Genomic DNA, 25,982 nt, shown 5'->3' on the forward strand with positions numbered 1-25,982 from the left:
ATAAATACTATCATTGGTCGATGAAATTGTTATAAGTACACCTCTGCATAACTTTGTGTCCTTATAACATTAAAGAAAACAAAACCAATTTACATCAAATTAAAACAAAAAATAACTTTATTAATGTTGTTTTTTAGTCTGCAATAGAAAAGATTCAAAGAGCATCAATTTGCCTGAAAGTTAAAAAATTGTAATCGTCATTTAAACAAACATTTTTTGACCGACTTGAAACATTTGACAGGGATAATAACTCAATAAATCATAATAAATTGAACAGCAACAATCTCATAAGGAAAATGTATCAAACACCATAGTCTGGAATAAAACAATGTGTGATTTTTAAGTCATGATTAATGGCTACAATGAGCACATTTTGTAGTGCAGTTTTTAGATGCGGGGTTTGAAGCATGATACTGATAAACTACGTTCCCTGGGGTCAAACAAAACAAAAACTAGTGCAGCTACGGCGTGCACAGACAGCGAACACAGCCGAGTAGCGTAGCCACAAAACAAAAGCAGCAGAGCAGAGTTACAAGCAAAGCACAAGCAATGATCTGGCATATAAAACATTCCTATTGGTAACTAGGAAAAGGTGTGTCCTGATTGCCAATCCGGGACGGCCAGGAAGCCAACCCACAGACTGGAGAAAGGTGGTGAAAGAGAGGCACACAGGAAGTAGAAACCAAAATAAGAGCGCTGCAGAGGAATAAAACAAAATAAAGAAACATGAGAAAACAAAGTCCAAGCCTGTTATGACAAGTTCTGTACGATTCAAGATACTGCACATTATTTCTAGAAACATGCAGTAAAGTGGGTAGTAGCTCTTTCTTATTGTCATTTCCAATTATGACAAACTATTAATAATACTAATAGCGCTTTAAAGGCCTACTGAAATGAGATTTTCTTATTTAAACGGGGATAGCAGGTCCATTCTATGTGTCGTACTTGATCATTTTGCGATATTGCCACATGTTTGCTGAAAGGATTTAGTAGAGAACATCGACGATAAAGTTCGCGACTTTAGGTCGCTAATAAAAAATCCTTGCCTTTACCAGAAGAGGCAGACAATGTGCGCGTGACATCACTGGTTGTAGGGCTCCTCACATCCTCACATTGTTACAATCATAGCCAGCAGCAGCTAGAGCTATTCGGACTGAGAAAGCGACAATTTCCCCATTAATTTGAGCTAGGATGAAAGATTTGTGGATGAGGAAATTTAGGGTGAAGGTCTAGAAAAAAAAAAGGAAAAAAAAAAGGCGAGGGCAGTGAGAGCGATTCAGATGTTTTTAGACACATTTACTAGGATAATTTTGGGAAATTCCTTATCTGCAGATTGTGCTGCTAGTGTTTTAGTGAGTTAAATAGTAACTTAAAGTCGGAGGGGTGTGGCCACATGTGTTTTGACGCCAGAGTCTCAGAGGGAAGTCACGGCAGCTGCAGGAGGACGCTGGCTCCGCTGATCTCCGGTAAGAGGCGACTTATTTCCAGAATTTTCTCACCGAAAACTGCCGGTTGACATGTGGTCGGGATCCATGTTCGCTTGACCGCTCTGATACATAGTAAAGCTTCACCTCTGGGAATTTTAAACAAGGAAACACCGGGTGTTTGTGTGGCTAAAGGCTAAAAGCTTCCCACCTCCATTTTTCTACTTTGACATCTCCATTATTAATTGAACAAATTGCAAAAGATTCAGCAACACAGATGTCCAGAATACTGTGTAATTGCGCGATGAAAAGAGACAACATTTAGCCGTAAGTGGTGCTGGGCTAATATGTCCCCTCCAACCAATAACGTCACAAACACGCGTCATCATTCCGCGACGTTTTCAACAGGAAACTCCGCGGGAAATTTAAAATTGTAATTTAGTAAACTAAACCGGCCGTGTCGGCATGTTTTGCAATGTTAATATTTCATCGTTGATATACAAACTATCAGACTGCGTGGTCGGTAGTAGTGTGTTTCAGTAGGCCTTTAAGTTCCCTTTTAGCCTTCAATACTTGTCTGTTGGTAATGTCTCCTGTTTAACAGATGTTTAAGTAAGCCGCCTTATGTCCCCAAAAAAGTTATCAATAGTGGAAATGTGTATTGACAAGGCCTGTCAAGAGGGGGTCTTTGTCCTTGTCACTTATCTGAATGGAAGCTCCCCTTGGACACCCCACTGGATCAATCGGCACGCACAACACAATCCGGGGGCCTTTGGGAGAACGCGACGTCGGTACAGGCGGTGGGGCTAAAGAGCTCTTCATTGCGCGGGTGTGGGAGAGGGGTGCGGAGGATCGATAGGGACGGCTGGCCTTTGACCCGAGACAGACCGGGTGAGCAGGCGGTGGGTCAGTGGCTTCTTTCTAAGCCCAAGGATCACGCTGTGAGCCCTGACACTAGCGATGACACACTTTAGCCTTAGACTGACATTGACCCACCCCACACACTAACATGCACACGCACACACCATTGTGTGTCAGAAAGAGGCAATCTTACCCCAAAAAGCGGCGGATCAAAAAAAAAGTGAATACCTTAGGTGTCCAATTACTTCTGAAGTGTGGGAGGCCCGGCAAAGCAGATCAATACGTGGCTCAGTGTCTTAATTGGGCCCCGAGTCCTGTAGGCTGTGGAACCCACCAGGGGGTACGGGGGTCAAGGGCGACCTGGGGCCACAAAAACAAAGAAATAAAATCGCTGTTCCAATTAGGACAAAACAAAAGTCAAACAAGTTCAAGCATACTGAAAGAAATATGAAGAATGTCACCTTCTGCATGGACTCTTCATCCTTCGGAGTTCATCCGCCGACTGAAAACACAGCTGATTCAATGTCAAAACCTAATTTTTGTAGGTCTTTCTGTTCTTGTCATCCACATTTTTTATTTGGTTTTACAGCAGATGCAAGCCCTCCCATTTATTTAGCTGTGTTTAGGGCTCTAACTGGAATCGAACCCCACCATCGCCACGAAAGGAGCATCTTGGACCTTTGCACAATTGTGATATTTGACATTGTTTATACATCCATTATTTATGAGCTGTAGAGGAGCGTTAGAGTTAAGCATGCATTAAAGTATTTTGGATTCTTATTTTTTCTACTCAAATCAATCAACTACATTTATTTAGTTGATTTTCCTTTACCTCAGCCCTTTAACATTCACTGTGTAGATGATAATCATATTGTGCAATTTTTCAAAATGAAAAACTGACAGAATTAGATCAAATAGTCATTCAAAGTTGATATGTTTGCTATTTTTTAATTTAGGACTAAAGTTGATCAAGAGATTTATGAAAAAAAAAAAAAAAAAAGCATTCAATATGAATCCTAAATGTTTTATACACATTTAACTCCCTGAGATGTTTTTGTCCTGGCATTACCTCAGTCTCAAAACACACCTCTTCAGATCTGCTTTTAACCTGTGATTAGTATTCTGTGTCTTGTAATTGTCCTGTATTATTATGTATTCTACAATGTACTGCTTTTATATTTCCTGTATTTAGGGACCGAATGTCCCTTTGGGACAGTGGACCCTATTGTATTTCTAACATTTTAATATTATTATACCGCCCCCTTTTTGAGCTGTAATTTCACCCCCTTAACATGTTTCAAAACTCACCAAATTTTACACACACATCAGGACTGGCAAAAATTGTCATCTAATAAAAAAACCAAACCCCAAAACTCAAAAGTGCGCTGTAGCGCCTCCTAGGAAAAAACACAGACAAAACTACGACATTCCTAACGGAAGTTACAAGCAGTTTTGTCTGTGTTTTTTCCTAGGAGGCGCTACAGCGCACTTTTGAGTTTTGGGGTTTGTTTTTTTTATTAGGTCTAAGTCAGACCTACATAGAGGTTTTTGTTTATTGTCTCTACGACATTCCTAACGGAAGTTACAAGCAGAGACAATAAACAAAAATCTCTATGTAAGTCTGACTTAGACCTAGATTTCATAAAATGACATCTTTCAGCAAAAATCAACAGGAAGTTGGAAAAAACCCCTTCAAAACAAAAGTTTCCTAAAAAATGTCATTTTTGCCTCTTTGAGCTGTAATTTGACCCCCTTAAAATGCTTCAAAACTCACCAAGCTGGACACACACATCAGGACTGGCGAAAATTGCGATCTAATAAAAAAAAAAAAACTCCAAAACTCAAAATTGCGCTCTGGCACCCTCTAGGAATAAAACACAGACAAAACTGCTTGTAACTTCCGGTAGGAATGTCGCAGAGACATAAAACAAAAACCTCTATGTAGGTCTCACTTAGACCTATATTTCATTCCTTTACATCCTTTAGCAAAAATCAACAGGAAGTTGGCAATTACCCCTTCGAAACAAGTTTTGTAAAAACCTGTCACCTTTTTTCAAGCATTATCTTCCCTGAGCCCGTTTGTTGTGTCGACTTCAAACTCGTAGAGGAGAGAGAGTGAACCCTTCTGATTAAAAGTTGCAAAACAAGTTTTAATAACTGCTCCAGTTTTGATTTTACGAGCCTTCAAAGAACTGCTGCGCTGATGCTGCTGCCGTCTCAAGATGGCCGCTTAAAAGCAGGAAGCACCAGCGTGACCACACAATGCAGAGAAGGTAGGTACTGTGTGGGTAAAGATATGTTGACTGGGTGAAAGAAGGAGGCACCAGTTTGACTCCAGGATACAGAGAAGGTAGGTAATGTTCAGGTAAAGATATGTTGTCTGGGTGATGGCAGGAAGCACCACCGTGTAAGGGTGACGGAAAAAAGCACCAGTGTGACACCAGGATGCAGGGAAGGTAGGTAATGTACAGGTAAAAATATGTTGAATGGGTAAAGGCAGGAAACACCAGCAAAAGTCGGTCCCGTCCATCGCTGCTTGCAGCTTTAATTTAAATTATTACTTTAAACTGTTTTATATTTAAATCTTTTTATCCTGTAAAGCGTCTTTGAGTGCTCTGAAAAGCGCTATACCAAATAAAATGTATTATTATTATCATTATTAGTGGGATGCTTTTATTATAACACAACCAAAGCTATGGTCAAAAATACAGCAAAAACATTACCCGAAAGGTCGAAAAAGTCCCAAGTATACTCTGTGAGGGTTAATTAGCAACATCATTCAAAAAGGTATGTGTAGATTTTAATGAAACTTTTAGGAAATGTCGGAGTTCAAAGTGCTACATGGAGAAGAAAAGACAAAGCCAGAGACAATTAAAAACTTGATGAAAAAAATGATACCGGTAATAATAATAAAAAGCTAGTCTTATGCAGCTACATTGTTTATATAGCTAACTGTGCTAAAACTCATTACTGTTATTCGAAATCGGAAACTTGTCAAAAATAAATTGAATTTGCTCGAGTTGGGTCAATTCACATTTTTAATAGTTCAAAAAGTGTACAACAATATTATCAGATTTAAGGTTGAAAAAACCTAGAAATTTAGGTTTATTTTGAGAAAGTTACAAGTAAGTAGCATCGATTTGGCTGAATAACACTTGGTTGTTGTTATTTTACTGTTTTATTTATTCATTTATCTCATGTTGTATTAATTTTTTAACACATTTTCATTTCATCAGTGTTCCTTAATGACCCATTAAACGTGCTGGAAACAAATAAACCATCACCATATTGTGTTTATTGCATCATGGAAATCGAGTTTAGTCAAGTGTTTCTTTGAGCCACGAGAGCTCTTCATCCCTCAGCATGGGGTCCATTTCGGAGCCCCCACATCATCATGCCCCCCAACTAGTCACTAGTCAAAGGTGATCACAGCAGAGGAAGAGAAAAGAAAGCATTGATCGAATGCCATAATGAAGACGACCCGTCTAAGCTGCTTTGGTCCACGTGTTTGAAGAAAACCTCGGCAACAGTGGGTAAACACTAGGAAGCCCCCCTCCCTGTCACTGCAACATTGTGCCGGTATTGATCCCACTATCTGGCTCTTTTCATACCTGGGCTCTCTGGCCTGGCCTGGAGAAATGCATCATGACATGCGACGTGAGGCGCTTAATAGGCAGAGGATGGGCCTCTCAGTTGAGCCTTTCACTCCCATTTATCCTCACTTATCACATCTGCTGGAAAAAGTAGGTCCACAGCGGCTGCACCTGCTGCTGAGAGGACACACAGGCCAAAAAGACGCACTTGCAAGAGGCCCCGAACGGTTTTTAACCCTTGAGCAACCAAGGGGTCCAAAAACGGGCATTACATGTGTTCCATATGATGAAGATTGTTCAGTTTGAAAGTTTGTGGTCTGAATTTTTTAAAAATTAAAATGAAATCGCATTTTATTTTTGGATGCAACATTGTTAAAACAGTATACAAAAAAAATATACATACTTTTTCTTAGGATATTTTTCGAACCGATTGACTCCCATTATAACTGATATTTTAAACAGATTGTAGTCCTGTTTTATTACAGTGATTTGTTCCACAAAAGACAAATCAATTTCATTCTTGCTGAATGAAAAACATGAAAATATTGTTTTGGTGTAATAGCGTCAGAAAACCATGAGCATAATTTAAGAAGCTTTTGCATGAATGAGTTAAACAGCCATTAAACCGCTGAAATGCAATGAAAATAACATGCCACATACATACAAGACTCGTGTGAAGTCAACCAAGTCCTGCCTGCTTTCTCTCTCTTTCTAGATGTGGGATCTGAGTTGATGTCGTTGTGGCTTGTGCAGCCCTTTGAGACACTTGTGATTAAGGGCTATATAAATAAACCTTGATTAATTGGCCCTGTGATGAGGTGGCAACTTGTCCAGGGTGTACCCCGCCTTCCGCCCGATTGTAGCGGAGATAGGCGCCAGCGCCCCCCGCGACCCCAAAAGGGAATAAGCGGTAGAAAATGGATGGATGGATGATTAATTGATTGATAGAAAATGGATGGAATTTTTTTTTAAATTTGGGAATTTTGTATTTTATTTTTTTCAAACTTTAGACTTCCCGCGGGCTGGACTTTGGGGAACCCTGACCAAGTGAATATCCATTTGATCTCATTTTCAATTTTTTTATTTGGAAAAATTTGCTTAACCTCTTAAGGCCCAAGCTGTTTGTTTACATGCTTTTTTTTATTTCTCTTTGCTATTTGGGCTTATTGGACCCTAATTAGAATAAAACACTAAGAATCATCTTTTTATATGATGTACTTAGTCCATAAATAACAAACATGTAGTTCATGTTTAGTGATATGCTAATTCTTATTTTTAAACTTATTTTTTTCCCAAATTCCATTGTATGTTATGCTCTTCAGACACTACCGGATAGCAGTATACGTGTCCACATAAGGGCCATAAGACCCCAATTCAGTAGTGAACACAATTTTGGAAATAAGCGCTAATAATTTTTTTTTTTTTTTTCCCAAGATGGCGCTGCTGTACTGGCTGCTGTAGGCAGGAGCTCTGTGCTCTTGTATCATCCTTTTGTGTTTCCCTCTTGTTTTCACGTGTTATTATATTTTTTTGCATTTTGGTCCGGGACCCTTTGGGACTGTGTGACAAGGGGGGGCACTTTCGTGACCCTCGTGGTGCTTTTTTTGTGGACTTCTGGATCTGCCTCCCGGGAGCCTTTTGGCCATGGAGACCAGCTGCTGGGTCTCTGCCACACCAGAGTCTGTTTGGAGGGACTGGAGGAGATGCGGATGAGGGGACAGGGCTGCGGAGCTAGCACTGAGCGCTGGGACGGAGAGGCTCCGCGGTGTCTTGACTGGGTGAGCAGGTGTCGGACACCTCAGTCACCTTGGACGTATCCTCGCTCATCCATGCGGACTGGACATTGGCCGAGAGTGGAGTCGGCTGTCTTGGTTGCTTTGTTGGATCTGCTTCTGTCTCTGGCCATGCTCCCTCCTCCCCAGCGGACAATGGTGTGAAACACCGCAGAGGCCACCACAGTGTATATGTTTCTTTTACTTTTTATTCATAGCTGTATGTAGAAGTGTCTGGTTGTATCTGCTGCTTTAATGTCTTTAATGTCCTTTGTGTTCTTTGATGTTTGATGTTTCCCTCTTCTACACATGTAAGAGGGATGTGTACTATGGCTATGAGTTGTTCTTTTCCCTTGGCCTCAGTCTGGCCCTACTCCAGGGCCTAGGCTAAGACCGATTTTTTATTTTATTTTAATCTTCTATTTTTACCTGTATGTCATCTTTTTTTTTTGTAAGGGGCGCTGGAAGCCGGCAGACCCGTCAGTGATCCTGTTCTGTCTCCCTGTAATGTTTGTCTGATCTTGAATGGGATTGTGCTGAAAATTGTAATTTTCCTGAAGGAACTCTCCTGACGGAATAAATAAAGTACTATCTAATCTAATCTAATCTAATCTAATCTAATCTAATAAATTGCTGACCACGCATTTGGCCACTAAGGCCTTTAGATCAAATCACTGTGAAAATAATATTTTTGTCTGCTTTTTTGTCAACCTCAAATATTCCACTCTGCAAGTTATTTTTTTCTGGAGCAATATTGCATATTTATAATTTTTCTATTATATCAAAATATATTTTTGACAAAAAGGCAATGAAACAAAAAGGTTCTCAAACGTTATACCAATTGATAGATCTGAAATTGTTACCACTTCTAGGGTTGAAAGTTAAAAAAACTAAATTTATTGTTAACTTATGACACTTAAGAGCAGTTCTCTTTTGGGTCCTAAGAGTAAGTGTGTATAGTCAATCCTAAGGGTGCACAAGAATTCAGAGGGAGAGCTGTCAGAAACGATTAACGCAAAAAGATGCATCCTCCTTTTCCGACTTCAAACCGTTTTAATAGAAAATATAACCAAAAAATGTACATAATACAAAAGAAACTGCACAGAGCTTATTTACAGCATCCTGGCTGGTCATCATCAACATGAAATAGCGTAGGCCGGGATTCTACTTAGAGCATCAAGATATTCCATGTAATGTGGAACACAACAGAGATATGGCCTGGTATTCAAAAGTACAGTGATATATTGCAAATATATTAAATAGCACATTTCTTTACTATTATCAAGTATTTGGAACTGACCCTTGCGTGATGGACCTTGGTAAGCAAGAGTACAAACATTGAGAAAAGTGCCTTTCATAGTAACGTCCAACAGACTAAAGACACTACTTGTGACTTCTTTACCATGAGCAGTTTATGCATGTTAAGGAACTTTCTCTAGTGCAATGCAGGCTAAAGTTACAACAGAAATACTTTATTCCTAGAAAGTTCTTAGAGTCTTTGGGCTTTAAAAACTGCTCAGAGAAACAAATGCACAAATGAGGACTGAAATATCAGTACAAGTAACACTGATTATCAGGGCCTCAGTTGCTTTGAAGAGGCTGAGACTTTGCATTCACACTTAAATGAAGCCACTTCAGACTTTTTGTGCTCTCGAAACCATCTCAAAACCTTACTTTTTATTCGCCAAAATATCCTTCAAAGGCGCGATGCAAAACCTGAAGGAACGGCGTGAGGTCATCTCTTGAGCTTCGCGTCCTCCTTCAGCTTCCACATCATCAGTTCCATGCAGGCAGAGGCATCTTCACTCGAGTCGTGGCCCTCCACTGCAAAAAGTCAACACTTGCGTCACAAAATACTGTATATGTGGTGCCGTTTGAGCAATACAAGATTTATGTATTGTAACACTTTGCTGTTCCTGCTTCGTCAACACAAGAAATAAACATACGCTTTGATTAGACTGTTGACGAGGGCGTTTGAGCGCCGCACAGAGATCGACACAACCCTGCTCTCCCACCACCAAAATCGGGAGGAAGTCAGTGCGTCGGCAAAAAAGCAGACGACCAAAGTGGAGAAACAAACCATTAAAAACATGTCCTACTGGCTAGCATCCTACCCGAAACGACACACTTTTAAGCATGAAAATATTAAGCTGATAAGGCTGTTTTAATTTCAAACTGGACTGTCGAGCATTACCTTTGGTACACAGACATACAGTACATATCACATGGGACGGCGTGGCGGTAAAGCAGCAATGACATTTCTGCGCTGCTCGGAATGGTCTCCTGCTGGCCCCACTATGGACTGACTCTCACTATTATGTTAGATCCACTATGGACTGGACTTTCACAATATTATGTTTGAACCACTTGACGTCCATTGCAAAACATTGATTGACAGCAACTTAAGGGTTTCAGGTTGAATCCAGCTTCCGCCCTCCTAGTCAGGGCTGTTGTGTCCTTGGGCGAGACACTTCACCCACCTCGCTCCCAGTGCAGCTCACACTGGTGTATGAATGTGAATAATATTTGGGGGTGCATATTACTAGTGAATATTGGGTTTGTTTTGTTTTACTCCATATATAAAGCTTGCTGTTGAGCACAACTAATCTCTCACCGCTGTCCTGGATGATGCGTTTGAGGTGTTCGGCCATTAGGTTCCTCAAGGCACGTTTGTAGGGTAAACCAAGTCGGTGAGGGAACACAATGGCTGTGTCCACTACTGAACTGTGAATGAGCTGAAATGGAGGAAGATAGCAAATATTACAGCAGCCAACTATCAAATATGGAAAATTGAGAAGGCATCTTTAGTTTTCCTTAGAAAGGTCCATCACAGTTATAATCTATCTCAGTGGTTCTCAACCTTTTCTCAGTGCTGTACCCCCGTGAACATTTTTTTAATTCAAGTACCCCCTAATCAGAGCAAAGCATTTTTGGTTGAAAAAAAAGAGATAAAGAAGTAAAATACAGCACTATGTCATCAGTTTCTGATTTATTAAATTGTATAACAGTGCAAAATATTGATCATTTGTAGTGGTCTTTCTTGAACTATTCGGAAAAAAAGATATAAAAATAACTAAAAACTTGTTGAAAAACAAAAAAGTGATTAAATTATAAATAAAGATTTCTACACATAGAAGTAATCATCAACTTAAAGTGCCCTCTTTGGGGATTGTAACAGAGATCCATCTGGATTCATGAACTTAATTCTAAAGATTTATTCACAAAAAAAGAAATCTTTAACATCAATATTTATGTAACATGTCCACAAAAAATCTAGCTGTCAACACTGAATATTGCATTGTTGTATTTCTTTTCACAGTTTATTCATATTTTGTTGACGTGTTATTCAATAAATATATTTATAAAGGATTTTTGAATTGTTGCTATTTTTAGAATATTTAAAAAAAAATCTCACGTACCCCTTGGCATACCTTCAAGTTCCCCCAGGGGTCTCCGTACCCCCATTTGAGAACCACTGATCTATCTGATTTATTTTGACAAGAAATGGGGTGTGTACCTTGAGAGCCAGGAGGTCACTCTCAAGACTGTGTCCCACCAGGATGGACTCAGCACTAAACATACTGAGCAGCACAGCCTGTACGTCTCTCAAGGTGATGGTGGTGTTCTCCAAGTCCTCTGCGGTCACGCCTGAAAACCTGTGATTCGGGGGGAAAAAATTATGTTTATATTCAACAGGACAAGGGCATTTACAGTACCTACGCACCGTGTGTTGAAATCGACCACTTTGCTCTCAGGTTTGACGAACGTGTCGTAGATTACTTTTAGCTCGGCGTTTATGACCGTTACTCTGGTCAGCTCAAGGCCCTGCTTGGTGTAACACTGTTTCAGGGGACACAGAACAAGTTAAGAAACATTGGGAGGGCCAACAACAGTAGAGGGCCCCACTAATGCTGACTGACAACATTGTAACTTATTTTATAGTTCTGGACCAAAATATGTCTACATGCAAAATCCCCCTTAAATAAACACAGTGGTGATTTTAGGCTTGTTTTCTAACGAGTTTCAACAGATTTTGGATTGCCCACCTTCAGCTCCAAAATGTGCCTGCTGACGTCACCTACAGACGACTGGAGGCAATTCCATATTGCCTAGTACAGTGTACCACACCTTAAGGGTGTTTTGAGGAAATAACTGTCTCTCAGGTAATTGTTATCCTTTAAGTTGCAAGAAAAAATTTGATTTATAAGCATACCTGCATTTATTTGGCATAGCATACGTCAAGGGTGAATCCCGTAAAACGTCTGGTCTTACTCGCTACCATTAGCTTATAGCTGGAGATCGACATAACTTTTTTCCCCAGCCTTTGGAAGGAAACATATGAGTGTGAAGGACAGTGCCGAAAAGAACAAGTGGATGATAATCATTGATACTCATGACCGAGTGTGTCGCCAACTTGGCAAAACAATTTGAGCTTGCATGCAGCATTATGAAGCAGAATGTGTTGAACGTTAGCCAAGTATGTTAAAATAACATTTCAACAAAGAACACTTAAAAATATGAAAAAGCTGCTGACAGTGTGTTTGAGGGAGAAGTAGCTGGAAGCAGATAGTTTATAAGTCCCCACACAAAAGTAAATTCTGTACATTATTATTACATTAATTTACAAAAACTACTGTAGTTTTTATTAGTACATTCAATCATATTGTTTTTATACAATAAATTTTATCTAAAAGTTTGCTTTTCTTTGTAAAATGCGTGGCAGACGTGAAATTGTGATTTTTTTATTTTGTGGTGGTGGTGGTGGGGGGGGGGTGGTGCAAGCAACATTTAAATTGAATTTAATTAATTTCACCGGGAGACGTTGATTTGAGATACAAGTGTTTAGAGTTAAGAGCACCATCACAGTGCCACTTAAACTGAGGTAATACTGTATTTTTTCTGGTACAATCTTCATCCCAGAATTAATATATTTTCGCACAGAATTTACAGCAATATTTTCGCAAGTTACAGCAATAAAACAAAATAAGGGGTCAGCCTGCATACATTTCCAAATGATGGGAATGTGAGCAGTGAGTATGGACCTCTCCTGTCAAATTGATTCGGGCAAAGTGGGACAGACCAAGTGAGAGGAATGTAATTTGCAGCGATCATTATAATTATTACAACTTTGAAAAAGAAGAGTTTTGGTTTGAGTTTGGGTAGAATAAATTTAGATGTGATACCGGAAAACACGGGAACCTCAGACGGGATAAAAACTGACTCAAAACCTACAGAAAAATTGAGAAAAAAAAGAGCAGAAACAAGAGAATGAGAGAAATAGAATGTAGACAGCTAGTATTCTATTTTGTGTCCTCTTTGACTGATGTTTTACACAATATGCTTGAGGAAATGCTAAAAGAGCATGAGGAACCCCAGGCTATATTAGTTTTGAAGTAATCGTGGACGAGGGCAAACACACTTAAGTGATCCAAATAATAGTTTTATATGCCTTTATCCACACTTTCTATGCGGGCAAATGGGCTCTCTTTCTGTAGATGACGTCACACCAAGAGGGAGCGGCAAATCGAGTCTGGTGATGAAAAGGGGGCGTTCCAATTACCGTTAGTTATCTACCAATTACTCAAAAATAGTGGCTATTATGGGTAACGACTGGCAGATATTTTTTTAAAGAGTAAAAAATAAATTAAGTGAAATTTCCGTCATCTTGACGCTATGGGTCCTTTAAGAGTACATCAGGTTGATTTATTAGCCCCACCATTTCACAATCCAAAGCAAACACTCCTCCATTGCCATCTGGTGGGAGCGTTTTGCTGAATGTGGTCACGTAGCCGCCTAAAGACTCCTTACGGCCATCCTGAACATGTTGCTGTGGAAAAGTGAGGAGAGAGTGGGGATGCTTTTCCATTTTGAGATACATAAAAAGGCCAGTTTATTTGAGCCATGTGTGATGATACCTTGGCTGTCTGGCAACCGGTAGAGCCCACTGCACCGGAGCAGCAGCTGTACATTGTCTCCCAGCCTCCTGCCACTGTCAAAACACAACAATAAAAAAGCATGACAGGCAATGGCAGACAAAAATAAAAACACAAACTTTCCAGACACATTACCTTTTTGTCTGCGCAAACGTCCCCAGTGAAAACAACATTCTTCTTTGCGGATACAGTTTCCATTGACGTTGACTTTATACTCGGCACCACATCGGCAGCATATCTTGGAAAAAGCTACAAACACAATGCACAGTTTTTAGTTGGCGGAAAGACTAAGGACCAAGTATAGGTTGTAGGGCATTAGTAAACAGGGTCATTATACCATCAGGAACCAAAAATTAAATACATATGAAGGCTTGCGTTTTGCAGCTGTACAATCGTTAGGAAGACTTTCTACAGGTTGGGCCGGCAAAGTTCAGATGGTAGGGCGGGAGATCAGAAACTTGAGGGTTCCTGGTACAAATCAAGCATCCGCCATCCGAGTGACTGCTATTGCTTTCTTGGGCGAAACAGTATATTAATGTGTATGACAGGACTCCTTTGTAAAAAATATTCTTAATCTCAAATTGGGGTATTTCTGGGTATATGTTTTAAAATGTTGGATAATATCACTAGAACTGTTGAAATTGTTTTCACTAAGTTAAAAACAGCATGGTCCAAAAATATAGAAGAATCAAGGTGAATAATACTTTAAATCAGGGGTTAGTCTTTTTGATCTTGAGGCCCAACTTTTTCACTACAAAGGGGACCAGGGCCCAATCAAATATTCACACTGAATTGAATACCAAATTGTTGTCTTGCTTTTAATCGTATTCAATAAATATTTCTCACCTACTTACGGTTTACAACCTGTCAACCACAAAGATGATTGTTTTTTAACACATACACTTTAGGCATAGTTCAGGCTAATTAGAAAAAAAATAAAATAATTTAAATTAAAAAAAAAAAAAAATATATATATATATATATATATATATATATATATATATATATATATATATATATATATATATATATATATATATATATATATATATATATATATATATGTATATATATATTGTCCTGTCCAGCCATTCAGGCAAATCGTATTGTTGATGTAGATGCCCATATTGGGATACTTCTCTTCTTCCCTTATTTGTATTTGACTTTATTACATGGATCTATATTAATATCTGCCGCAGCCGGAAAGAACAACAAAAGAAAAAAAGGTCAGAAGGGGAAATTGTAGGGGACAAGAGGGCAATAAGACAGAGACAACAACAACAACAACAACTGAACAACATCAGCAAATACGAGAAGCAGTTAGTGAAGTTATTAAATGACAATGAACATTATTGCACTACAAATGAAGCAATAAAAATACCAATAGAAATAACACTATTGATAATGAATAGTAATAATAATTACCTCTATTATCAACAATACATTTGTTGCAAATGCAACAATACATATGTGTAATAGTAACTTGAATTACAAAAGAAACCATATCAACAGAGGGGAAGAAAAAGAAACAAACTGTATTAACCCTGTACATTGCTATAGTTCGAATTGGTTCATCTTTGTCAGTGTGCCGTATGTTACCCAGTTTCCCCAAGGGGAACAACATTAATATATATTTGATGAAACGTGATTATATGCATGAGTAAATGTATCCATATGTGCATGTGTATGTACAGTATGTATGTTTGTTTGCACATTAAATGTGCACGTGGATGTTTGTACCTTGAGTGTCTATGTGTGTACTGTAATTGTGTATGTATGTATGTGGGAGCGTATGTAATTACCAATGTGTGCGCATACTGTATGTACGTATGAATGAATGTACATATGTGGTAAAAACGTATGAATAATTGTGTGTATGTGGGTATCATTGTGTATTATTTGTATGTGCAATATGTATGTCTCCTAGTGTGTGTGGGAGACAAAGCACGGCCACAGTCACCCAGTGAGCCCAACCCAAAACAGCAGGTGTGGTGCCCAGGGAACAAGGGACCACCGGCCCGGCCAGCGACAGGAACCCCAGAGTCGGGCCAACCGTGCCACCTGGCAGACCGTAGACAGAAGCGCCCAGCAGAAGACAAGGCAAAAAAATAAAATAAATACTAACCAAATATAATGCATAAGAGAGACTCAAAACCGTCATGAAAAATAAATGTATTGTAAAAACAATTAAATAAAATTGATAATAAATATGTTTAACTAAACTGGTATTATTATTTCAATAAAGTGCAAATGAAAATACAGCTTTACCACTTTAGTCATAATTTTTGCGCTTAAGTAACATTACTTTTTGTCCATAGTTCTTCTGTTGGATATTGATATTACTGCCACACATGTTGGAAAAGTGTGTTAAACTGAGGCCTATAGAGACCACAGCTGAGAAACAGATACTTAAGTCTGGCCCTCTCGGTGGTGCTTGCGGCACAACAATGGACCCTACGGTTAAGAAACGCTGCTTTAAATAACAAATTATGTTAAAAACGTATTGTACTCTTAAATCCATCTGGATCAAAGATTGATGTCTACACATTTTATTTTTATTTTATTTTGTTTATAAAATGGTGTCATACATCTATCCATCTTCTACCGCTTGTCTCGTTCGAGGTTGCTGGAACCTATCTCAGCTGCATTCGGGCAGAAGGTGGCGTACACCCTGGACAAGTTGCCACCTCATCGCAGGGCCAACACAGATTGACATACAACATTCACACTCGCATTCATACACTAGGGCCAACATGTTAATTATGTCCATTAATCCATTTCTACCGCTTATTCCCTTTGGGGTCGCGGGGGGCGCTGGTGCCTATCTCAGCTACAATCGGGCGGAAGGCGGGATACACCCTGGACAAGTCGCTACCTCATCGCAGGGCCAACACAGACAGACAACATTCACACTCACATTCACACACTAGGGCCAACATGTTAAATGTCTTTATTATAAAATAGTGGTGCCCCCTATGAATTGTGTTTGCAATGCCGCCATAAATGGAACATATCTTCAAAAAAGTCACAAAAATGTTTTATTGTATTTTTAACTGGTGGATTATGTTTTATTGTTGTCCTTTTTCTGTTGCTGCTACTGATGCCTTAATTTCCTCTTGGAAAAAGCAACTTTTTCTGAATCTGAATGTAAAGATTATAAGACAAATGGTAATTTCTGCCAAAATCCCACACGTGCCCTGCAAAGTCGTTTGCTTGATAGCGTCCATGTTTTTCAACCAATTTCACTCAAAAAGTGCTCGTCAGTCCCCTTGACGGTAATCATCCAATTCTGCTTAGTTGCTTACTGAAATGTCACCCCCACACATTGAGGTTTAATAACAGCCCTACCATGTGGTATGTTGCTCACAAAGATAAGAGCAGTTGAGGGTAGAAGAGTCACATGACTATTTCCATGCAGCCAGTGGCGCAATAGGTCGCTGTGCACAACATGTCCTATAGAGACACCAAAGCATGGGCAGGGAACTATTTTGAGTTGGCATCCTCTGATCACAAATAATCACGTCTACCTCCCCTTCACTCCTCACCGCACTTGTAATCGGAAAAAGAAAAGCTTTTCAAAGAAGTTTGGTTAGTTATGTCAGTGTATCACGAGGATACTTGTAAGAATTGAATTACAATAAAATCTCATGACAATGAAGAAAAGGCTTGACAAAATGTTATCAGTAGTGCACAAATCTATTCTTTAACTTACTTTAAGGTAAGAATGTACATATTGTAGTTTTTAGGGTTGTCTTCAAATAGTTGGAGATTCGACTATCAGCCTTGCAGTCGAATCCTCTTGATATTAATATTCCCACATCCCCCCAATACCTGTTGAGGGCACCGTGTACAGCAGGTGAGTTGGGAGAACAAACTGATAGTGTTCACCATGTGTTCTATAAATATCCCAGAAATATTTTTGTGTGCAGACAAACAGGTTTTGGAGAGTAAGAAATACATCTTAGTTTTGTTGGCACTTCAGACTTCCTCAGAGCGGTCGCTGCTTCCTGGTGACGTCATGTCTTTAAAATCAGTTGCCGTGTTTTGCCTCCCACATCTCCTATAATATAAAATCTATTTGTGTGCTAGGGGGTGGGCGGCTCAATCCAAATATCGATACTATCAATACAAAGGTGTGTATTGGTAACGGATCGATACTGGCGCGATGAGATCAATATTTTTGTCGTAGTTTCTCTCCTATAAGTTCAGCAAATCACTCAAATTTCTTCACAGAGTTTGTGTGAGCGCAGCATCTCTCTAAGTCCTTATACGCAGCGCTCCTCTCCACTTAGTCCGCTCACTCAAGTCCACCAGACCCTTCTCCTTCCATCCAGCTGCCTGCCAGTCAGAGCAGAGACTGGTGAGATGGCGGAGAGGAAGAGGAGTGTTGTGTGGAGCTATATATTACAGTGTCAGACATAGAAACTGCTAGCTGTGTCATATGCAGTGATGCTATACGATCCTGTGGTAACACTACAAACCTGTCCAAGCACTTGAAAGCTGTACACTCGAAAGTAAAATTCTGAGCTGCAAAACAAACGCAGGGAGGAGAAGAGATGAGAGCTCCCCAAACTCAAACTCAAACCAGGCCCCTGGCACAGAGACGGATACCACAATACCTCAACAAAATCCAGGTAGTTCTAGAAGTGAAAGTTATTTTCAACATTAGTTAATGTGGTTTTCCAAAGAGTATTTGGTGGACAGAGATCAAATTTAGCAGAAAGATTAAACCATCCATCCATCCATTTTCTACCGCTTGTCCCTTTTGGGGTCGCTGGAGCCTATCTAAGCTGCATTAGGGCGGAATGCGGTGTACACCCTGGACAAGTCGCCACCTCATCGCAGGGCCAACATAGATAGACAGACAACATTCACTCATGTTCACCCACTAGGGGACAATTTTAGTGTTGATTAGACCTTTATCATATATTCAGTTATTTGAAATAAATCTTAATTGTGTTACTGAAACTCAAAAATATAGATATACATTTTTTTATTTTATTTACATTTCTCAGTCCTCCAGTTTTGTGTTCATGTTTGCAACTCTAGTTAATAAATATATTTTTCTTATTTTGCTTAAATCTGTTTTATTATTACTATAATCATCCATCCATCCATTTTGTACCGCTTATTCCCTTTGGGTTTGCAGGGGGCGCTGGTGCCTATCTCAGCTACAGTCGGGCGGAAGGCGGGGTACACTATGGACAAGTCGCCACAGGGCCGACAGAGATAAACAGACAACATTCACACTCACACACTAGGGCCAATTTAGTGTTGCCAATCAATTTATCCCCAGGTGCATGTCTTTGGAAGTGGGAGGAAGCCGGAGTACCCGGAGGGAACCCACGCATTCACAGGGAGGACATGCAAACTCCACACAGAAAGATCCCGAGCCCGGGAATGAATCCTGACTACTCAGGACCTTCGTATTGTGAGGCAGACGCACTAACCCCTCTGCCACCGTGAAGCCCTACTATAATCATAATGAATTAATTAAAGGCAAAAGTAGAAAATCATTCAATGATCGGGCATTTTCAAGAAAGAGTATCAGTATTGGCAATATTGGCCCATTAATTACTGGGTATCAAATCAATAGCAAAATTTGCAGTATAGCCTACCCCTATTGTATGCACACAAGAATAGTTTAGTAATATTGTTGGAAGGATGTTTCTACATTGGGGACGTGATTGAGGCTAATCAGGATGCGCAGTTATCAGACTTGAAGCTCGCCAGGCCATTGTGCGCCTCTAGATGGTCGAATTGGCCGTTGGTCCAAAGTGAAACTCGCCGGAAATCAGATACAGACCTCACAGGATTGTTTTGAGGTGAAATAAGTCGCAAATTAGCTTTTTCTTTTGTTAATTTTAATGAAAGACTATATTCTTTTTACACATACCTTTAATTAACTTGAAAATATTCAGGTTTATGTACTAGATCACAACCATGTAACAATACTGACACCTAGTGACCAGTCATTCTAAACTACAGTACCACATAACACCATCTGTTAATTTCTCTAAATAAAACGCCATCATTTTGACTAATGTCGAAGATTGGCAAAATCAAAAAAATCTGATTCAACTATGAAAATACTTAGTCGAAGACAACTCTATTGTAGATACAAATGTGCAGTCTGACTCTGTTTTGTGCAGAAGAGAAAATTAGCCCCGATGTTGCTTGGCTGAGCTAAATCAGCTGCTAGGCTAACAGGTAGTGGTGAGCGGGGAGCACTTATGATGTGTTTGCATACCCTTTAAAAAGTAGGTAGTTGCGTCCCTACATGCCCCTGTATGTAATGTAACTGAGGTGTGCTATTGGCTCATATATTTGCTTACGGTCAGTGACTGTCTTTTTCTCCGGGAGGTTATATATGACAGCTTTCCCAGCGCTGGAGTTCATTCGAGGATATCCATGCTCCTGCAGTTGCTCCTCAGTCATCAGGTACGCCTTCAGCTTCCTGTACAGTGCAGCCCCTGAAGTGAAGCAGATCAGCAAGCTAGGAATGGAGAAAAAACATGAGGTAAATAGAAAATCCCTTACCACTTAGCTTTTCTTCTCGCTGTTTCCCCATCCTATTGACTGTGAAACTGGTCGTAGCTGCAAGGCGACCTCCTAATACTTCCTCATGAGACTGTGCCTTCCTGGAAGAATGTCCGACTGCCTCCTCTGTAACGCACAGAAAGCAATAGAAGCAGAAAATTGATGCATATATATCCCCGGCCCAATACAATATTACAAAAGGATACATGTTAGATAAGTGTAAGGCATGACTGTGCTGACGTACTGCTGACAAGTGAAGAGTGTGAGCTGCTGTTGCTGCGCAGCTTTTTCAGCGTGTTGACAGCTACATTCAGATAGATGTTCTTGGTGTTACTGCGCTCATACACCACCTTCTCCTCATCAAGGGCCTGAAACAAGAAACAACTTCACACTTAACATTCTTAATTGACATAATTTACGGCTTACAATCAAATGGTTTTATACTATATCAACATGCTATGACTAAGCCAAGTAAGATTTGAAGAGACTCATACCATCTGGAAGGCGACGCCCTCTGATGGGCAGAATTTGACGCACTCGTCTATGAAAATGTTGAGGTAGCGCTGGCGAATGATGGTCGGCACTTTGCCTCCAAACTCAATGGGGAGAACGGGACGCATCATCGTAACACTCTGTAGGCGAGAACACGCATACAATGAAACATTCATCAAGATTCATTGATCATTTTTAAGAAATTTTGTTATAAAAATAATATTTCCTCACTCACTGACCACCTACTGAGTGAGTACATAAAAGGTTAACTACCTTCAAGGTGGGTGTGTGGGCAACTCTTTTTTGCCCAATGGTGGATGTGGTCTTTGACAGGATACCAGCGGTGGTTTGGGTCCTAACAAGCAGGCTGCTAGCTGGTTTAGCATCTGAAGAACCTAGCCAGACAGACAGGAAATAGCTTTATAAAACACCAATCACATTTCTAAGTGTTTCCCATTTGTTATTTTATGTGGCGACTCATTACAAAGACATTTGAACTGCCACGAATAGATTTGACGCTGCATTTGTGGGGTGCCAACATGATCAGGGTGCGTGAAGGCTTCAAGTGTCCTTTGACTCAGGCTGACAAATGTCTCTCTTATTAGCAACAAGTCTACATGTCGAGTATGCATTGGCATGCTTTCATATCCCAAGATCCATTGCGCACCCAGCTCTGAAAAAGTATTTTCAACATGGCGGCGCTACGCATATCAGAAACAGCGACTTGTAAATGTAAGTACAGCTTTAATTATTATTCTAAAACATCTAAAACCAGATATGTAAGGTTAGGGTGACCGTAATGATAGACATTTTTGTTAAAGTACTAGACATTGTAATGTTGAGCGAGATGGGGGGGGGGGTTTCTCATTGTCCCATTGGGTTGAGATTTTCCTTACCCTGATGTGGGATCTAAACCGAGGTTGTCATTGTGGCTTGTGCAGCCCTTTGAGACACTTGTGATTTAGGGCTATATTAATAAAAATTGATTGATTGATGATTAATAAAGTACTTCACTGTATTATGTTAAAAAATAATTCGCTCCGAGCTAGAGAAAAATCTGCTGACAGCAACAGACATACACACGAAAACAACTTTAGCTTTAAAATTTAGTATTTTTCTACGTCTATCCTTTCTCTCATTTTCACCACGACATGACCGCTAAATCGCAAGCACGAGGTTGTGAACATGTCACCCATGGAAGCGTAGCAAAGGCTAAACGGTCCCAATTGACATCGTTCCAGGCGCGGCTCGAGGACTCTCTCAGGGACCCAAACTCTCTTGACCACATGGACTGGGTCCTTGGAAGTATGCAGTTGCAGAATTGAGAGACAGCTACAGTTTTGTTTGATTTTAGTGCTATGATAGTAATACACGTTTACCAGACGCTTGGTTACATACGACTGCACAATCTAATATTTGATTTTTCGAAAACATGCCAAACAATATCAAATGAGGTATTATTTGCCCTTCCGACTAAATATTAGAAGCAGCCCTCAATGTGATGAAAAAAAACAACACTTTTCTCATAATAGCAACCAAAAGTGAGGATTATAAAATTTATATTCTTGTATCTCAGATTGTGCAGGTGTACAGATAAAACACTTATTTTCTTATCCCAGCTTGATTGAAAATGGATATAAAAGCTAATGACAGCAATCACAGTGAACACACAAGTTAAGTCATACTTGTTTTAGAGGATATTGTCAGTGGATTGGGACGGTGTGCAATCCTCTTCTTTGCTCCCGGAGAGCCAGTGCTGAAAGAGCTCTGTGAGGCCGCTTTGATCGAAACAGAGAGCTCAGCGGCTTGTTGCTGTGCCATCTGCATGCGTTGATAACAGACCTCTTGAGCTGTGGTTCTCCTGCATGGCCGAACCACATTCTTTGAAGGTGCATCACTCTGACAAATAGGAAAACAAGTTTATTCAAAGCAAGCTCTCAGTACGTAGTTTACAAAATGTGCATGGATGATGCAGTTGCACCCAAAAGGCAACAGCAGCAGCAGTCAAACCGCAATTTCCAAGCTAAATCGATAGAAGAGTCTTGTCCTAAGAGATTAAATATATTCTGCCGTATAGTTAATAAATACATTGGTATTGATTAGTAATAATATAACATTTATTTTTAAGTTTTCTTTGAGCAACAATTCTGAATTAATCACTTTCAAAAAATAGTGCTTGATTTAAGGTCCATAGTAAAAAAAAAAAATTCATACATTTATTTATTTATTTATTTATGTAGCCCCGCTCCAGATAAATTAGGACTGCAACAAACAGATTTGCCGCTACCTGTTTTCCCTAGCTCTCAAACACAATATAATGGGGCCGTCTTTGAATGGACCTAGTCGTTACAATTGCGTGCAATTGATGACAGCATAACACTTCTTTTTAAGTTTCTGATGTGCACATCAATCAGTCTAAGTTGACACTTTTTATCTGAACTGGAACCCAGCATCACTTATGTGTGTCACTAAGGCAGCCGCAGCCTGTATAAATGTGCAGCAGCGCACATTTCCACGTCAACGTCAGTTTTGATCCACTTTAACTGTGCTATGAAAAAGGGCATAGTGCAGGTTTTTGTGCGTCCGCAAGCTCGATACATCAGGGCCCTGGTTTACCAGAGGATAAGAAGAGGTAGCAGGAGGGATCAGTGTTACCAAATAAGTGAGTTTGTCACCATATTTAGTATTCAGATCCCTCTAGAATAGATACCCTTTTTTAAAAAGGCTGGAAGGGACAAATCCAGCATTTTTTTCTGGTCACAGTGGACATATTAAGTAACACATCACAATTATGGCTGCCCTGAGAGGCCTTGTGTTTGACACATGCTCTAACACAGTGGTTTTTAACCTTGTTGGAGGTACCGAACCCCACCCGTTTCATATGCGCATTTACCGAACACTTCTTTAGTGAAAAATAAAACATTTTTTTTTCAAATTCAAGACAAAGTTATATGTTTTTAGCAACACTTTAGTATGGGAAACATATCCTAAGTAACAAAGACTTAATTTAGACTTATTTGGTTAGGGTTAGGATCAGGTTTATAGGGTTAATAACGCCATGCCGAATAAAGCATTAATAAGTATCTATTAATGACTAGTTAAGAGCCAATATGTTACTAATTTGCATGTTAATAAGCAATTAATAAATAGTGAATATGTTCCCTATGCTAAAGTGTTACCATGTTTTTTTTACTGGTGCACAAAATGAACATCACCTTGTTCAAACAACAAAATCAACACAGTGCATAAACTCACAACTAATTACACACCTGCAAATCAGTCTGACTTCTGCTGTTGCCGTATCCCTAATACGCCGATAGGGAGAAGTTTTTATTTACACGATGAGTCGGGTGAGTTTTGACCTCCGCTGGACCCTTAGGGTTCGATCGAACCCAGGTTAGGAGCCACTGCTCGAACATGAAAGCATGTAGCACGCTTCTTAACTAGTGGGAGCTGCTCTCCCATAACCTTTCATCAAATAATACAATTATTAAATTAGATAATGTCATACTTACAAACCCCGTTTCCATACGAGTTGGGAAATTGTGTTAGATGTAAATACAAACGGAATACAATGATTTGTAAATCCTTTTCAACCCATATTCAGTTGAATGCACTACAAAAACAAGATATTTGATGTTCAAACTCATAAACGTAATTTTTTTTTCAAATAATAATTAACTTTGAATTTCATGGCTGCAACACGTGCCAAAGTAGTTGGGAAAGGGCATGTTCACCACTGTGTTACATCACCTTTTCTTTTAACAACACTCAATAAACATTTGGGAACTGAGGAAACTATTTGTTGAAGCTTTTAAAGTGGAATTCTTTACCATTCTTGCTTGATGCACAGCTTAAGTTGTTCAACAGTCCGGGGTCTTGTTGTCCTATTTTACGCTTCATAATGCGCCAAACATTTTCGATGGGAGACATGTCTGGACTGCAGGCGGGCCAACAAAGTACCCGCACTCTTTTACTAAAAAGCCATGCTGTTGTAACACGTGGCTTGGCATTGTTTTGCTGAAATAGGCAGGGGCGTCCATGATAACGTTGCTTGGATGACAACATATGTTGCTCCAAAACCTGTATGGACCATTGAGCATTAATGGTGCCTTCACAGATGTGTACGTTACCCATGCTTTGGGCACTAATACACCCCATAGCATCACAGATGCTGCCTTTGGAACTTTGCGTCTATAACAATCCGGGCAGTTATTTTCCTCTTTGTTCCATAGTTTCCAAATATAATTTGAATTGTGGACTCGTCAGACCACAGAACACTTTTCCACTTTGCATCAGCCCATCTTAGATGAGTTCGGGCCCAGCTTTGCCGGCAGCGTTCCTTTGTATTGTTGATAAATGGCTTTCGCTTTGCATAGTAGAGTTTAAACTTGCACTTAAAGATGTAGCGACCAACTGTAGTTACCGACAGTGGTTTTATGAAGTGTTCCTGAGCCCATGTGGTGATATCCTTTACACACTGATGTGGGTTTTTAATGCAGTCCCGTCTGAGGGATCAACGGCCCGTAATATCATCGCTTACGTGTAGTGATTTCTCCAGGTTCTCTGAACCTTTTGATGATTTCACGGACCGTAGATGGTAAAATCCCAAAATTCCTTGCAATAGCTCGTTGAGAAATGTTGTTCTAAAACTGTTCGACAATTTGCTAACAAATTGGTGACCCTCGCCGCATCCTTGCTTATGAATGACTTAGCATTTCATGGAAGCTGTTTTTATGCCCAATCATGGCACCCACCTGTTCCCAATTAGCCTGCACACCTAAGGGATGTTTCAAATAAGTGTTTGATGAGCATTCCTAAACTTTATCAGTATTTTTTGCCACCTTTCCCAACTTCTTTGTCACGTAGGACTGGCATCAAATTCTAGAGTTAATGATTATTTGCAAAAAATGTTTTTTTATCAGTTTTAACATCAAATATGTTGTCTTTGTAGCATATTCAACTGAATATGGGTTGAATATGATTTGCAAATCATTGTATTTCGTTTATATTTACATCTAACACAATTTCCCAACTCATATGGAAACGGGGTTTGTAGATGTTATGAGGGGGCCTTAAAGTACTATTGATACATTAAAGGGGACCTATGAGGCATTATGTCTTTTCGGACTTATGAATGTTGTCACAATGTTGAATACTCATGTTAAACAATGCCAAAATGTCAAATCATAAGGTTCATGCACTTTGGCGTAAGCTTGCACAAAGATTTGGACGCCTCTGTTTTGCAGGGTTTTAGAGACTACCAGTCAGTGAGGTGAAAGCCTTTATTTGCCGCTTCAGGCTATGACAAAACACAAAAATGTACAAATGGAGATAGGATAAAGGATCAGGTATATTTTTTTAGAT

At 39.7% G+C, this 25,982-nt stretch overlaps 1 protein-coding gene across 1 annotated transcript in view; it reads right to left on the reverse strand.

Annotated features, from left to right (window-relative positions):
- Positions 1 to 8,683: 8,683 nt before the first annotated feature.
- The window catches only part of rexo1 (REX1, RNA exonuclease 1 homolog), a 29,930-nt gene continuing 12,631 nt past the window's right edge, over positions 8,684 to 25,982 (reverse strand). The window contains exons 4-16 of the mRNA XM_061883521.1: positions 22,301 to 22,514; positions 20,889 to 21,010; positions 20,618 to 20,755; positions 20,368 to 20,491; positions 20,124 to 20,249; positions 19,919 to 20,056; positions 13,719 to 13,832; positions 13,566 to 13,639; positions 13,367 to 13,477; positions 11,375 to 11,490; positions 11,168 to 11,306; positions 10,265 to 10,385; positions 8,684 to 9,474 (exon numbers count right to left, since the gene is read on the reverse strand). Coding sequence (XP_061739505.1) covers positions 9,386 to 9,474; positions 10,265 to 10,385; positions 11,168 to 11,306; positions 11,375 to 11,490; positions 13,367 to 13,477; positions 13,566 to 13,639; positions 13,719 to 13,832; positions 19,919 to 20,056; positions 20,124 to 20,249; positions 20,368 to 20,491; positions 20,618 to 20,755; positions 20,889 to 21,010; positions 22,301 to 22,514 — 1,626 coding nt within the window. The 3' untranslated portion in view covers positions 8,684 to 9,385. The remainder of the gene's footprint in view (positions 9,475 to 10,264; positions 10,386 to 11,167; positions 11,307 to 11,374; positions 11,491 to 13,366; positions 13,478 to 13,565; positions 13,640 to 13,718; positions 13,833 to 19,918; positions 20,057 to 20,123; positions 20,250 to 20,367; positions 20,492 to 20,617; positions 20,756 to 20,888; positions 21,011 to 22,300; positions 22,515 to 25,982) is intronic.

This window comes from Nerophis ophidion, linkage group LG22 (assembly GCF_033978795.1).
Source record: "Nerophis ophidion isolate RoL-2023_Sa linkage group LG22, RoL_Noph_v1.0, whole genome shotgun sequence".
In the NCBI taxonomy this organism is placed as follows: domain Eukaryota; kingdom Metazoa; phylum Chordata; class Actinopteri; order Syngnathiformes; family Syngnathidae; genus Nerophis; species Nerophis ophidion.